We start from the raw sequence: 14598 nt of genomic DNA, 5'->3' as shown, positions 1-14598 counted from the left end.
AGAATAGCTTTAGAGTGAGGACAGGGCGTCAGCGAGGGAGGCCTGAGTGGTGGCATTATGCGCATTTGTCGGACAGTGGGAAAGGATGTAGATCTGAAGCGCAAGGGCAACCCGAGAGGTCCAACCGGTCATGTCCTTACCAGTGGGTCCCAGTACAGAGTCCGCATCTCCGATCGCAACAGGGCCAGTCACCCGGGCACGCATGAGTCGAGCCACGCTCTCCTCCAGCTCACTGAGCGCCTGGTACTCGGGACGGCCTCCACCGGTGACAGCCTGGCTCCTCAAATTCCGCGCCAGCTTAGCCTGCAAGAGAAAGGACGGCCTGTCAGTACAGTGTGGTGCCCTGTTGCTGTGTGCACTGCCTCCCATGGTCGAATAGCTTGGCCAGTGTGGTGCCCTGTTGCTGTGTGCACTGCCTCCCATGGTCGAATAGCTTGGCCAGTGTGGTGCCCTGTTGCTGTGTGCACTGCCTCCCATGGTGGAATAGCTTGGCCAGTGTGGTGCCCTGTTGCTGTGTGCACTGCCTCCCATGGTCGAATAGCTTGGCCAGTGTGGTGCCCTGTTGCTGTGTGCACTGCCTCCCATGGTCGAATAGCTTGGCCAGTGTGGTGCCCTGCTGCTGTGTGCACTGCCTCCCATGGTCGAATAGCTTGGCCAGTGTGGTGCCCTGTTGCTGTGTGCACTGCCTCCCATGGTTGAATAGCTTGGCCAGTGTGTTAAGTGCAGAAAGTGCTATTGATGATTATGCCAGTGCCATAGCTGCGGGAGGAGGGCTGCCCATTAGGCCTTTGAGGCCCCTTTGCCCATAATGTGAGGTGCACATGCAAGGATGAGGAGGACACTGGAAAGGGTACTCACCCTGACCATCCGAGTGAGGTCGTTGAACTTCTTGCAGCATTGGTCCGCACTCCTGGGGACATCGCAGGTGGATGACACCCTGTGGGCGATTTTCTTCCAGGCTTTCCTGTACTGCCTCCTGGGAGCCTTGTTGCCACTGTCCGGGCACAAGATCTCTCTTCTGTTTTCCACACCATCAACCAGCACCCTCAGAGCATGCTCTGAGAAGCGCTGTGCTCGTTCACGGGCCCTCTCCATGGCTCCAGGCGCTATTTTGGCCCACCAGCAGTGTTGAGGCCTAGCTGCAGGGCTCCACTATGCAGGGCGTGGCAGCAGTCAAAGTCGACCCTTCCCCCTTTAAGAGCTGGCCGGCGTCAGGGTGTCTGCTGTCAATCAAAACATGACCGCAACTGCGCTGCGCCCGGCCTCGGCGTTATCAGGCCGCATCTCCGGCTTAGTGCCGGAACAGAGCATTGCAACGCCAGTTTCAGCGCTCGCCAAAACTCTTGGCCAAATCTACTGAATTTCGGCGAAGTGGCCTACACTTTCCGGCGGGCGCTAACTTTAGCGAACGGCCGACTTTAGCGCCCTAAAAGTGTCCAGACTGAATTTCTAGGCCAGTGTGTCTAACACATTGTGACACCCAGCCTCAGAAGGGGAAAATACAGTTTATCTAATGTACTGTGACACCTGGTCTCAGAGGGGGAAATGACTGTTTTACCCAATTTTTCATTGAATGCCCTCTCTCTTTCCACTGACAGACATGGATGAGGATTTCAGAAAATCGCTCCTGGATTACCTCAGATCTGTCCTGCGAGCTGTGCCTGCTCGGCGGGATGCCAATGGCTGCCTCCTGACCTGCTCGCAACTATTTGATTGTATTAAGGTAAAAATCCACAACTTTCCGCATTTATAAGAATGTGTGTGAAAGTGTCAATGCCTGTGTTTGTATGTGTGCCTGTGTGTAATACATTGAGAGGAAGAGACACTGTTTCACAGTGAGAAGAGATACACTGTATCACAGTGAGAGGAGAGACACTGTATCACAGTGAGAGGGAAGAGACACTGTATCACAGTGAGAGGAGAGACACTGTATCACAGTGAGAGGAGAGACACTGTATCACAGTGAGAGGAGATACACTGTATCACAGTGAGAGGGAAGAGACACTGTATCACAGTGAGAGGGAAGAGACTGTATCACAGTGAGAGGAGAGACACTGCATCAGAGTGAGAGGAGAGAGACACTGTATCACAGTGAGAGGAGAGACACTGTATCAGAGTGAGAGGAGAGAGACACTGTATCACAGTGAGAGGAGAGACACTGTATCAGAGTGAGAGGAGAGACACTGTATCACAGTGAGAGGAGAGAGACACTGTATCACAGTGAGAGGAGAGACACTGTATCAGAGTGAGAGGGAAGAGACACTGTATCACAGTGAGAGGAGAGACACTGTATCACAGTGAGAGGGAAGAGACACTGTATCACAGTGAGAGGAGAGACACTGTATCACAGTGAGAGGGAAGAGACACTGTATCACAGTGAGAGGAGAGAGAGACTGTATCACAGTGAGAGGAGAGACACTGTATCACAGTGAGAGGAGAGAGACACTGTATCACAGTGAGAGGAGAGACACTGTATCACAGTGAGAGGAGAGAGACACTGTATCACAGTGAGAGGAGAGACACTGCATCAGAGTAAGAGGGGAGTGAAACTGTATCACAGTGAGATGAGAGACACTGTATCACAGTGAGATGAGAGACATTGTATCACAGTGAGAGGAAAGAGACACTGAATCACAGGGAGAGGAGAGACACTGTATCACAGTGAGAGGAGAGACTGTATCACAGTGAGAGGAGAGAGACACTATCACAGTGAGAGGAGAGACTGTATCACAGTGAGAGGAGAGAGACACTGTATCACAGTGAGAATAGAGACACTGCATCACAGTGAAAGAAGAGAGAGACTGTATCACATTGAGAGGAGAGAGACTGTACCACAGTGAGAGGAAAGAGTCACTGTATCACAGTGAGAGGAGAGAGACACTGAATCACAGTGAGAGGAGAGACACTGTGTCACAGTGAGAGGAGAGAGACTGTATCACAGTGAGAGGAGAGACACTGTATCACAGTCATTGGAGAGAGACACTGTATCAAAGTGAGAGGAGAGAGAGAATGTATCACAATGAGAGGAGACTGACTGTATCACAGTGAGAAGAGAGAAAGACTGTATCACAGTGAGAGGAGAGAGAAACTGTATCACAGTGAGAAGGGAGACACTGTAACAAAGTGAGAGGGGAGACTCTATCACAGTGTGAGGAGCGACACTGTATCACAGTCAGTGGAGAGAGACACTGTATCACAATGAGATGAGAGAGACACTGTATCACAGTGAGAGGAGAGAGACACTGTATCACAGTGAGAGGGGTGAGACACTGTATCACAGTGAGAGGAGAGAGATACTGTATCCCAGTGAGAGGAGAGACACTGTATCACAGTGAGAGGAGAGAGACACAGTATCACAGTGAGAGGAGAGACACTGTATCACAGTGAGAGAGGAGAGAGAGACTGTATCACAGTGAGAGAGGAGAGACACAGTATCACAGTGAGAGAGGAGAGACACTGTATCACAGTGAGAGGAGAGAGACACTGTATCACAGTGAGAGGAGAGAGACACTGTATCACAGTGAGAGGAGAGAGACACTGTATCACAGTGAGAGGAGAGAGACACTGTATCACAGTGAGAGGAGAGACACTGTATCACAGTGAGAGGAGAGAGAAACTGTATCACAGTGAGAGGAGAGAGACACTGTATCACAGTGAGAGAGGAGAGACACAGTATCACAGTGAGAGGGGAGAGAAACTGTATCAGAGTGAGAGGAGAGAGACACTGTATCAGAGTGAGAGGAGAGAGACACTGTATCACAGTGAGAGGAGAGAGACACTGTATCAGAGTGAGAGGAGAGAGACACTGTATCAGAGTGAGAGGAGAGACACTGTATCACAGTGAGAGGAGAGAGACACTGTATCACAGTGAGAGGAGAGAGACACTGTATCACAGTGAGAGGAGAGAGACACTGTATCAGAGTGAGAGGGGAGAGACACTGTATCACAGTGAGAGGAGAGAGACACTGTATCAGAGTGAGAGGAGAGAGACACTGTATCACAGTGAGAGGAGAGAGACACTGTATCAGAGTGAGAGAGGAGAGACACTGTATCACAGTGAGAGGGGAGAGAAACTGTATCACAGTGAGAGGAGAGAGACACTGCATCACAGTGAGAGGAGAGAGACACTGTATCAGAGTGAGAGAGGAGAGACACTGTATCACAGTGAGAGGGGAGAGAAACTGTATCACAGTGAGAGGAGAGAGACACTGCATCACAGTGAGAGGAGAGAGACACTGTATCAGAGTGAGAGAGGAGAGACACTGTATCACAGTGAGAGGAGAGAGACACTGTATCACAGTGAGAGGAGAGAGACACTGTATCACAGTGAGAGGAGAGACACTGTATCAGAGTGAGAGGAGAGACATTGTATCACAGTGAGAGGGGAGAGACACTGTATCACAGTGAGAGGAGAGAGACACTGTATCAGAGTGAGAGGAGAGAGACACAGTATCACAGTGAGAGGAGAGAGACACAGTATCACAGTGAGAGGAGAGAGACACAGTATCACAGTGAGAGGAGAGAGACACAGTATCACAGTGAGAGGAGAGAGACACTGTATCACAGTGAGAGGAGAGAGACACTGTATCACAGTGAGAGGAGAGACACTGTATCACAGTGAGAGGAGAGAGACACAGTATCACAGTGAGAGGAGAGAGACACAGTATCACAGTGAGAGGAGAGAGACACTGTATCACAGTGAGAGGAGAGACACTGTATCACAGTGAGAGGGGAGAGACACTGTATCACAGTGAGAGGAGAGAGACACTGTATCACAGTGAGAGGAGAGAGACACAGTATCACAGTGAGAGGAGAGAGACACTGTATCACAGTGAGAGGAGAGACACTGTATCACAGTGAGAGGAGAGACACTGTATCACAGTGAGAGGAGAGAGACACTGTATCACAGTGAGAGGAGAGACACTGCATCAGAATGAGAGGAGAGAGACACTGGCCTAGAAATTGAGTTTTGGCGCAGCCAGGGCTTTAGCGCCGGAAGTTAGTGCGGGCGCTAAGTCCCCCTGCGCGCGCCAAAAATTCAGTAGTGCAGCGCCCAAACGGCTGCCGACGCTACTGAAGGGTCTTTGCGGCGGTACATCGGCGCTAACTGCCGTTTCGCGCCGCAATTCCGGCGCTGCGGCACCCGATGCGGTGCGGCAGGCTGGGGACGTGCAGGCCTCCTCCTCCTGTTAAGGAGGAGCTGCCTGCACCCGGCCGCGGCCCGCGCAAATCAGCTTAGAAATGAGCCCGGCACCTCGGACATGTGCCGGGCTTGCATCTGTTCCGGGGGGGGGGGGGGAGAAGTCCGGGGAGGGAGCTGTGGGCAGGTGGCCGGCGGCAAAGTGGCCGGCCGCCGCGGGGCCTTTAATGCGCCGGCGCAAACTGGAGTAAGGCACCTCTGACAGAACGTTGCTTGCGGCTGCCACGGGCGAGGCGGCCGCAACTCAATTTCGGAGTTCGGGGGGGTTACCACGGCAACCGGGACGCTGCGCACACCGATGATGTCATCGGTGCCGGCGCAGCGCTACCGGTGCAACGCCGATTTAGGGCCCCAGGGAATTTTTAAACTGGCCATAACTCTGGCGCTAGTCCCTCTAGCGCCTCAAAAGCGGCGCTAAGGCAACTGAATTTCTAGGCCACTGTGTCACAGTGAGAGGAGAGACAATGTATCACAGTGAGAGGAGAGACACTGTATCACAGTGAGAGGAGAGACTGTATCACAGTGAGAGGAGAGAGACACTGTATCACAGTGAGAGGAGAGAGACACTGTATCAGAGTGAGAGGAGAGAGACACTGAATCACAGTGAGAGGAGAGACTGTATCACAGTGAGAGGAGAGACTGTATCACAGTGAGAGGAGAGAGACACTGTATCAGAGTGAGAGGAGAGAGACACTGTATCAGAGTGAGAGGAGAGAGACACTGTATCAGAGTGAGAGGAGAGAGACACTGTATCACAGTCATCGGAGAGAGACACTGTATCACAGTGAGAGGAGAGACTGTATCACAGTGAGAGGAGAGAGACACTGTATCACAGTGAGAGGAGAGAGACACTGTATCAGAGTGAGAGGAGAGAGACACTGTATCACAGTCATCGGAGAGAGACACTGTATCACAGTGAGAGGAGAGAGACACTGTATCACAGTGAGAGGAGAGACACTGTATCAAAGTGATAGGAGAGACTGTATCACAGTGAGAGGAGAGAGACACTGTATCACAGTGAGAGGAGAAAGACTGTATCACAGTGAGAAGAGAGAAACAGTGTACCACAGTGAGAGGAGAGACACTGTATCACAGTGAGAGGGACGAAACACTGTATCACAGTCTGCAGAGAGAGACACAATCACAGGGAGAGGAGGGACACTGTATCACAGTGTGAGGAGCGACACTGTATCACAGTGAGAGGAGAGACACTGTATCACAGTGAGACGAGAGAGACACTGTATCACAGTGATAAGAGAGAGACACTGTATCAGTGAGAGGAGAGAGACACTATCACAGTGAGAGGAGAGAGACACTGTATCACAGTGAGAGGAGAGAGACACTGTATCCCAGTGAGAGGAGAGACACTGTATCACAGTGAGAGGAGAGACAATGTATCACAGTGAGAGGAGAGAGACACTTTATCAGTGAGAGGAGAGAGACACTATCACAGTGAGAGGAGAGAGACACTGTATCACAGTGAGAGGAGAGAGACACTGTATCCCAGTGAGAGGAGAGACACTGTATCACAGTGAGAGGAGAGACACTGTATCACAGTGAGAGGAGAGAGACACTGTATCACAGTGAGAGGAGAGAGACACTGTATCACAGTGAGAGGAGAGAGACTGTATCCCAGTGAGAGGAGAGACACTGTATCACAGTGAGAGGAGAGACACTGTATCACAGTGAGAGGCGAGAGACACTGTATCACAGTGAGAGGAGAGACACTGTATCACAGTGAGAGGAGAGACACTGTATCACAGTGAGAGGGGAGAGACACTGTATCACAGTGAGGAGAGACACTGTATCACAGTGAGAGGAGAGAGACACTGTATCACAGTGAGAGGAGAGACATTGTATCACAGTGAGAGGAGAGAAACTGTATCACAGTGAGAGGAGAGACATTGTATCACAGTGAGAGGAGAGACACTGTATCACAGTGAGAGGAGAGAGACACTGTATCACAGTGAGAGAGGAGAGACACTGTATCACAGTGAGAGGAGAGAGACACTGTATCACAGTGAGAGTAGAGAGACACTGTATCACAGTGAGAGGAGAGACACTGTATCACTGAGAGGAGAGACACTGTATCACAGTGAGAGGGGAGAGACACTGTATCACAGTGAGAGGAGAGACACTGTATCACAGTGAGAGTAGAGAGACACTGTATCACAGTGAGAGGAGAGACACTGTATCACTGAGAGGAGAGACACTGTATCACAGTTAGAGGAGAGACACTGTATCACAGTGAGAGGGGAGAGACACTGTATCACAGTGAGAGGAGAGAGACACTGTATCAAAGTGAGAGGAGAGACACTGTATCACTGAGAGGAGAGACACTGTATCACAGTGAGAGGAGAGACATTGTATCACAGTGAGAGGAGAGAGAGACTGTATCACAGTGAGAGGAGAGACACGGTATCACAGTGAGAGGAGAGACATTGTATCACAGTGAGAGGAGAGAGACACTGTATCACTGAGAGGAGAGACACTTTATCACAGTGAGAGGAGAGGCACTGTATCACAGTTAGAGGAGAGACACTGTATCACAGTGAGAGGGGAGAGACACTGTATCACAGTGAGAGGAGAGACACTGTATCACAGTGAGAGGAGAGACACTGTATCACAGTGAGAGAGGAGAGACACTGTATCACAGTGAGAGGAGAGAGACACTGTATCACAGTGAGAAGAGAGACACTGTATCACAGTGAGAGGAGAGAGACACTGTATCACAGTGAGAAGAGAGACACTGTATCACAGTGAGAGGAGAGAGACACTGTATCAAAGTGAGAGGAGAGACACTGTATCACAGTGAGAGGAGAGACATTGTATCACAGTGAGAGGAGAGACACTATCACAGTGAGAGGAGAGACACTGTATCACAGTGAGAGGAGAGACACTGTATCACAGTGAGAGGAGAGACACTGTATCACAGTGAGAGGGGAGAGGCACTGTATCACAGTGAGAGCAGAGACATTGTATCACAGTGAGAGGAGAGACACTGTATCACAGTGAGAGGGGAGACACTGTATCACAGTGAGAGGAGAGACACTGTATCACAGTGAGAGGAGAGACACTGTATCACAGTGAGAGAGGAGAGACACTGTATCACAGTGAGAGGAGAGACACTGTATCACAGTGAGAGGGGAGAGACACTGTATCACAGTGAGAGGAGGGAGACACTGTATCACAGTGAGAGGAGAGACATTGTATCACAGTGAGAGGAGAGAGACACAGTCTCACAGTGAGAGGAGAGAGACTGTATCACAGTGAGAGGAGAGACACTGTTTCACAGTGAGAGCAGAGAGACACTGTATCACAGTGAGAGGAGGGAGACACTGTATCACAGTGAGAGGAGAGAGACACTGTATCACAGTGAGAGGAGAGACACTGTATCACAGTGAGAGGAGAGAGACACTGTATCACAGTGAGAGGAGAAAGACACTGTATCACAGTGAGAGGAGAGACACTGTATCACAGTGAGAGCAGAGAGACACTGTATCACAGTGAGAGGAGAGAGACACTGTGTCACAGTGAGAGGAGAGAGAGACTGTATCACAGTGAGAGGAGAGACACTGTATCACAGTGAGAGCAGAGACACAGTATCACAGTGAGAGGAGAGAGACACTGTGTCACAGTGAGAGGAGAGAGAGACTGTATCACTGAGAGGAGAGACACTGTATCACAGTGAGAGGGGAGAGACACTGTTTCACAGTGAGAGGAGAGACACTGTATTACAGTGCGAGGAGAGAGACATTTTATCACAGTGAGAGGAGAGGCACTGTATCACAGTGAGAGGAGAGGCACTGTATCACAGTGAGAGAGGAGAGAGACACTGGCCTTGAAATTCAGTTGCGTTCGCCAGCCGTTAACGCCATAAGAGGGGTAGATTTCCAGCGCTAGGCTCTTACCGCCCGGGCGCAGAACGATCTGCGCCTACGCCCAACTTCAGTTGACATTTAGCGCTGGCGCAAAGTGTTTGCGCCCACTCAGCTGCGCGCGCAGCTTATGACGTCATTTCGTCGTGCAACGCTGTTTGTGCGCCCCAAACCGGAAATTCAGTGGCGCCCTCCCAATGTGGGCGTGGCGCTGTTAAGAACTGTGAAGTGGAACGCAGCAGAGGCCCTGCGGGCCTCGGAGAGCGCTAATTAAAGGGCACTTACACTGACCTATAAAGCCCAGCCATTTTGCTGCAATGACTTTAGTGCTTTGGATTTCTGGACAGAGACCAAGGAACAGAGCTTACTGATTTGGGACAACATAGGAGAGGTATTTTTGGCTTCTGGCCAGAGCTTTGAAATTTGAATCATTGTGATTTCACTGTTTGCAAGTTTATTATAGGGGCTGCATGGAGTTCCAACCCTCAGTTCCAGCATTATGTGCGAAGGGCTCGCAGACACTGTGTGAGAGGGCCAGCCATGCCTAGACGCAGAGGGGCCATCAGGCGTCGGCAACGTAGGCCTTACCCACTCAGGGAATACCGGCAGCAGGTGTCCTATCTCACCATGACTGCGGCGCATTGTGTTAAGAGGCTGCGCTTCAGAAGGGAGGTGGTTGCAGAGATCTGCCAGCTGCTTCACAGAGATCTGCGTCCACAGCTGATGTGCAGGACGTCTCTCTCGGTGGAAGTGAAGGTCACGGTGGCTCTGAACTTTTATGCAAGCGGCTCCTTCCAAGCCGATGCTGGGGACATAGCGAACATCTCCCAGTTCGCCGCGCATCGCTGCATCCGGCAGATCACCGATGCCCTTTTCGCGAGGAGACACCAATTCATCTCCTTCCCCATGACCCTAGAGAGGCAGGAGCAGCGTGCAGTCAGATTTGGCAGGATCGCAGACTTCCCCATGGTGCAGGGCGCCATTGACTGCTCGCATGTGGCTATGCGGGCACCTATCGACAATGCCGAGGATTACCGCAACCGGAAGGGCTACCATTCCCTCAATGTACAGCTGGTGTGTGACCACAGGCAGCGCATCCTAGCTGTCAATGCCCGCTTTCCAGGATGCAGCCACGAAGCATTTATCCTGCGCCAGACTACTGTGGCTGACATGTTCGAGGCACAGCCTCCACCAAGGGGATGGCTTATTGGGGACAAGGGGTACCCTTTGTGTACATGGCTCATGACCCCGCTCCGCGCGCCCAGGACCCCTGCGGAGGAGGCATACAACGAAAGCCATCAAGCCACAAGGAACATCATAGAGCAAACGATTGGCATCCTCAAGCAACGGTTCTGCTGCCTGGATCGCTCCGGCGGATCTCTACAGTATTCGCCGGATAGAGTCTCCCAGTTCGTCATCGTTTGCTGCATGCTGCACAACCTGGCTATCCGCAGGACTCAGGCACTGCCACCTGACGTAGCACCACCACCTCAGGAGGACGCGCAGGAGGACCATGAGGAGGAGGAGGAGGAGTACCAGCCCAGGAGGGAGCCACAAGGTCCAAGGGCCGTCCGCCGGCGGCTTATTGAACGACACTTCTAGGCCCCCTGTCAGGGAATGGCTTGTGGCAATGAACGCACCTGAATGCAGCCGCTCCGCAAGCCCTCAGCCGGTTAACGCAACAACCACTTGAAACATGACACCTGGACAAGCTGATTAAATAAAAAGCTTTATTTAACAAACTCAGGGCCCTTCCCACATGAAACAGAAAAACAGACAAGACCCCCAAAAAACAGTCAAAAACATATCTCACTCCCACAACCTGGGGAGGAATAACAAAACTTGCCCATCCAATTGGCCTTCATCCTCGGCCTTACCAAAATAAGCCCCCCCCCCACAACAGAACACAAACACACCCATATAAAAAAACATTGGCCTTCATCCTCGGCCTTACCAAAATAAGCCCCCCCCACAACACAAACACCCCCATATAAAAAAAAACGTTGGCAACACACTCTACTGGGTGTGCCGAGAGGGCGAGTCCTTGTGCAGCCTTGTGCGGCCCCTGCCCGACCTGTTGCTCCGCCTCAACCTGGGCCCTGTGGGTGTTGCAAGGCTGGGGGAAGGCTCCTGAGGGGCACAATGCGTGACGGCAGATGCCCTTGGGGGTCGGCCTAGACAAGGTCCGGCCCTGGAGGGTTCGGCTGCTGACTGCTGCAGCTGTGGCTGGGCAGCATCAGTCTCTGCAGCAGCTCGTCGCACCTTGACTGGGGGAGTTGCAGTGGCGGCTGCAGCAATGGGGGCAAGCTGGCTGATGCCAGGCGCTCGCTGGTCGCCAGAGACACTGGCACTCGGCCGGGCTGGCAGTGCAGCATCGCAGCAATCTGGTGGAGGCCAGACCGCTGTGCTGCAGCAGGGCGGCGGGTGCCCTGGCGATGCCTCCGTGACACAGCGAGTGTGGCAGAAGTGAGTGCCCGAACTGCCCTGGTCTGTGCCCGCATCAGATCAGTGAGTGTCTGGACGGCACCACTCATGAACTCGCGACTCGCGTCCTGCGCTGCCGCGAGTTGGTCGACACCCCTGTCCTGTTCTTCCGCGAGTTGGTCGACACCCCTGGCCTGTGCTGCCGCGAGTTGTTCCACCACCCTGGCCTGTGAGTCCCCGAAAGCGGCCACACTATGAGCCAGGGACTCAATGGCCTGAGGCAACTGTCCCACAACCCCCATGAACTCCTTGTGGCGGCGCTCAGAATCCGCGGACATTTCATCTAGGAGGCGCACCTCCTGGGCGAGGACCGTCTCCGTACTGGAGGCCGGACTCTCCCTCTGGGGAGAAGGCCGCCGAGCTGCCCGACCCTTCCCGCGTGGCTCGACCCCACTGGGCCCAGGAACTGGCCTCCCCTGCAACACTTCCCCCCTCTGGGGAGAAGGCCGCCATGCTGCCCGACCCTTCCCGCGTGGCTCGACCCCACTGGGCCCAGGAACTGGCTTCCCCTGCAACACTTCCCCCCTCTGGGGAGAAGGCCGCCATGCTGCCCGACCCTTCCCGCGTGGCTCGACCCCACTGGGCCCAGGAACTGGCCTCCCCTGCAACACTTCCCCCCTCTGGGGAGAAGGCCGCCATGCTGCCCGACCCTTCCCGCGTGGCTCGACCCCACTGGGCCCAGGAACTGGCCTCCCCTGCAACACTTCCCCCCTCTGGGGAGAAGGCCGCCGTGCTGCCCGACCCTTCCCGCGTGGCTCGACACCACTGGGCCCAGGAGCTACACCCCCCTGCAACACTTCCCCCTGGCTCTCCTCCAGGCCAGACGTCTCCCCTCCATTGCCATCCCCTGGCGCGGATGAGGGTTCCCCCGATGTGCCGCCTTCCTCTTCGTCCTCATCGTCCTCCTCTTCCGAGGGACTGCCACTCGCAGCTTCAGGGACCTCCTCCTCACCAGCTGAAAGCAGGAAGGCACAAGAGTAGCTTTAGAGTGAGGACAGGGCGTCAGCGAGGGAGGCATGAGTGGTGCCATTATGCGCATTGGTGGGACAGTGGCAAAGGATGTACATCTGAAGTGCAAGGGGAACGAGAGAGGTCCAAACGGTCATGTCCTTACCATTGGGTCGCAGCACAGGGTCGGCATCTCCAATGGCAACAGGGCCAGTCACCCGGCCACGCATGAGTCGAGCCACGCTCTCCTCCAGCTCACTGAGCTCCTGGAACTGGGCACGGCCTCCCCCGGTGACATTCTGGCTCTTCAAATTCTGGGCCATCTTGGCCTGCAAGAGAAAGGACGGCCTCTAAGTACAGTGTGGTGCCCTGTTGTTGTGTGCACTGCCTCCCATGGTGGAATAGCTTGGCCAGTGTGGTGCCCTGTTGTTGTGTGCACTGCCTCCCATGGTCGAATAGCTTGGCCAGTGTGGTGCCCTGTTGTTGTGTGCACTGCCTCCCATGGTCGAATAGCTTGGCCAGTGTGGTGCCCTGTTGTTGTGTGCACTGCCTCCCATGGTCAAATAGCTTGGCCAGTGTGGTGACCTGTTGTTGTGTGCACTGCCTCCCATGGTCGAATAGCTTGGCCAGTGTGGTGCCCTGTTGTTGTGTGCACTGCCTCCCATGGTCGAATAGCTTGGCCAGTGTGTTAAGTGCAGAAAGTGCTATTGAGGATCATGCCAGTGCCATAGCTGCGGGAGGAGGGCTGGCCATTAGGCCTTTGAGGTCCCTTTGCCCATAATGTGAGGTGCACATGCAAGGATGAGGAGGACACTGGAAAGGGTACTCACCTTCACCATCCGAGTGAGGTCGTTGTACTTCTTGCGGCATTGGTCACCAGTCCTGGGGACATCGCTGTTGGCTGACACCCTGTGGGCGATTTCCCTCCAGGCTCTCCTGTACTGCCTCCTGGGAGCCTTCTTGCCACTGTCCGGGCACAAGATCTCTTTGTACCTTTCCAACCCCCTAACCAGCACCCTCAAAGCATGCTGGGAGAAGCGCTGCGCTCGTTCACGGGCCTTCTCCATGGCTTCAGGCGCTATTTGGGTCCACCAGCAGTGTTCAGGCCCAGCTGCAGGGCTCCACTATCCAGGGCGTGGCTGCAGACAAAGTCGACCCTTCCCTATTTAAGAGCTGGCCGGCGTCAGGTTGTCTGCTGTCAATCGAAACATGACCGCACCTGCGCTGCGCCCGGCCTCGGTGTTATCAGTCCGCACCGCCGGCTTAGCGCCTAAAGATAGAAGTGCAACGCCAGTTTCAGCGCTCGCCCAAACTCTTGGCCAAATCTACTGAATTTCAGCGAAGTGACCTGCACTTTCCGGCGGGCGCTAACTTTAGCGAACGCCCGACTTTACCGCCCCAAAAGTGGCTATACTGAATTTCTAGGCCACTGTATCACAGTGAGAGGAGAGACACTGTATCACAGTGAGAGGAGAGAGACACTATCACAGTGAGAGGGGAGAGACACTGTATCACAGTGAGAGGACAGACACTGTATCACAGTGAGAGGAGAGAGACACTGTATCACAGTGAGAGGAGAGAGAGACTGTATCACAGTGAGAGGGGAGAGACACTGAATCACAGTGAAAGGGGAGAGACACTGTACCACAGTGAGAGGGGAGAGACACTGTATCACAGTGAGAGGAGAGACACTGTATCACAGTGAGAGGAGAGACACTGAATCACAGTGAGAGGAGAGAGACACTGTATCACAGTGAGAGGAGAGACACTGAATCACAGTGAGAGGAGAGAGACACTGTATCACAGTGAGAGGAGAGACACTGTATCACAGTGAGAGGAGAGACAGTGAATCACAGTGAGAGGAGAGAGACACTGTATCACAGTGAGAGGAGAGAGACACTGTATCACAGTGAGAGGAGAGACACTGTATCACAGTGAGAGGAGAGACACTGAATCACAGTGAGTAGAGAGAGAAACGGTATCATAGGGAGAGGAGAGAGAGAATGTATCACAGTGAGATGGGAGAGACACTGTATCACAGTGAGAGGGGAGAGACATGGTTTCACCGTGAGTAGAGAGAGAGACTGT

The 14598-nt window shown here is 53.3% G+C and overlaps 1 protein-coding gene across 4 annotated transcripts in view; it reads left to right on the top strand.

Annotated features, from left to right (window-relative positions):
- Positions 1-14598, top strand: part of LOC147095435 (RING finger protein 112-like) — a 478940-nt gene that overhangs the window by 214358 nt on the left and 249984 nt on the right. For all 4 annotated transcript variants that reach the window (XM_085974583.1, XM_085974582.1, XM_085974584.1 and 1 more), the window contains one exon: positions 1599-1723. In XM_085974583.1, coding sequence (XP_085830709.1) covers positions 1599-1723 — 125 coding nt within the window. The remainder of the gene's footprint in view (positions 1-1598; positions 1724-14598) is intronic.

This window comes from Somniosus microcephalus, unplaced genomic scaffold (genome assembly GCF_052327205.1).
Source record: "Somniosus microcephalus isolate GS21.2 unplaced genomic scaffold, FLI_Smic_1.0 unresolved_chr1, whole genome shotgun sequence".
In the NCBI taxonomy this organism is placed as follows: Eukaryota; Metazoa; Chordata; class Chondrichthyes; order Squaliformes; family Somniosidae; genus Somniosus; species Somniosus microcephalus.
This window is presented reverse-complemented; position numbering and strand designations above follow the sequence as displayed.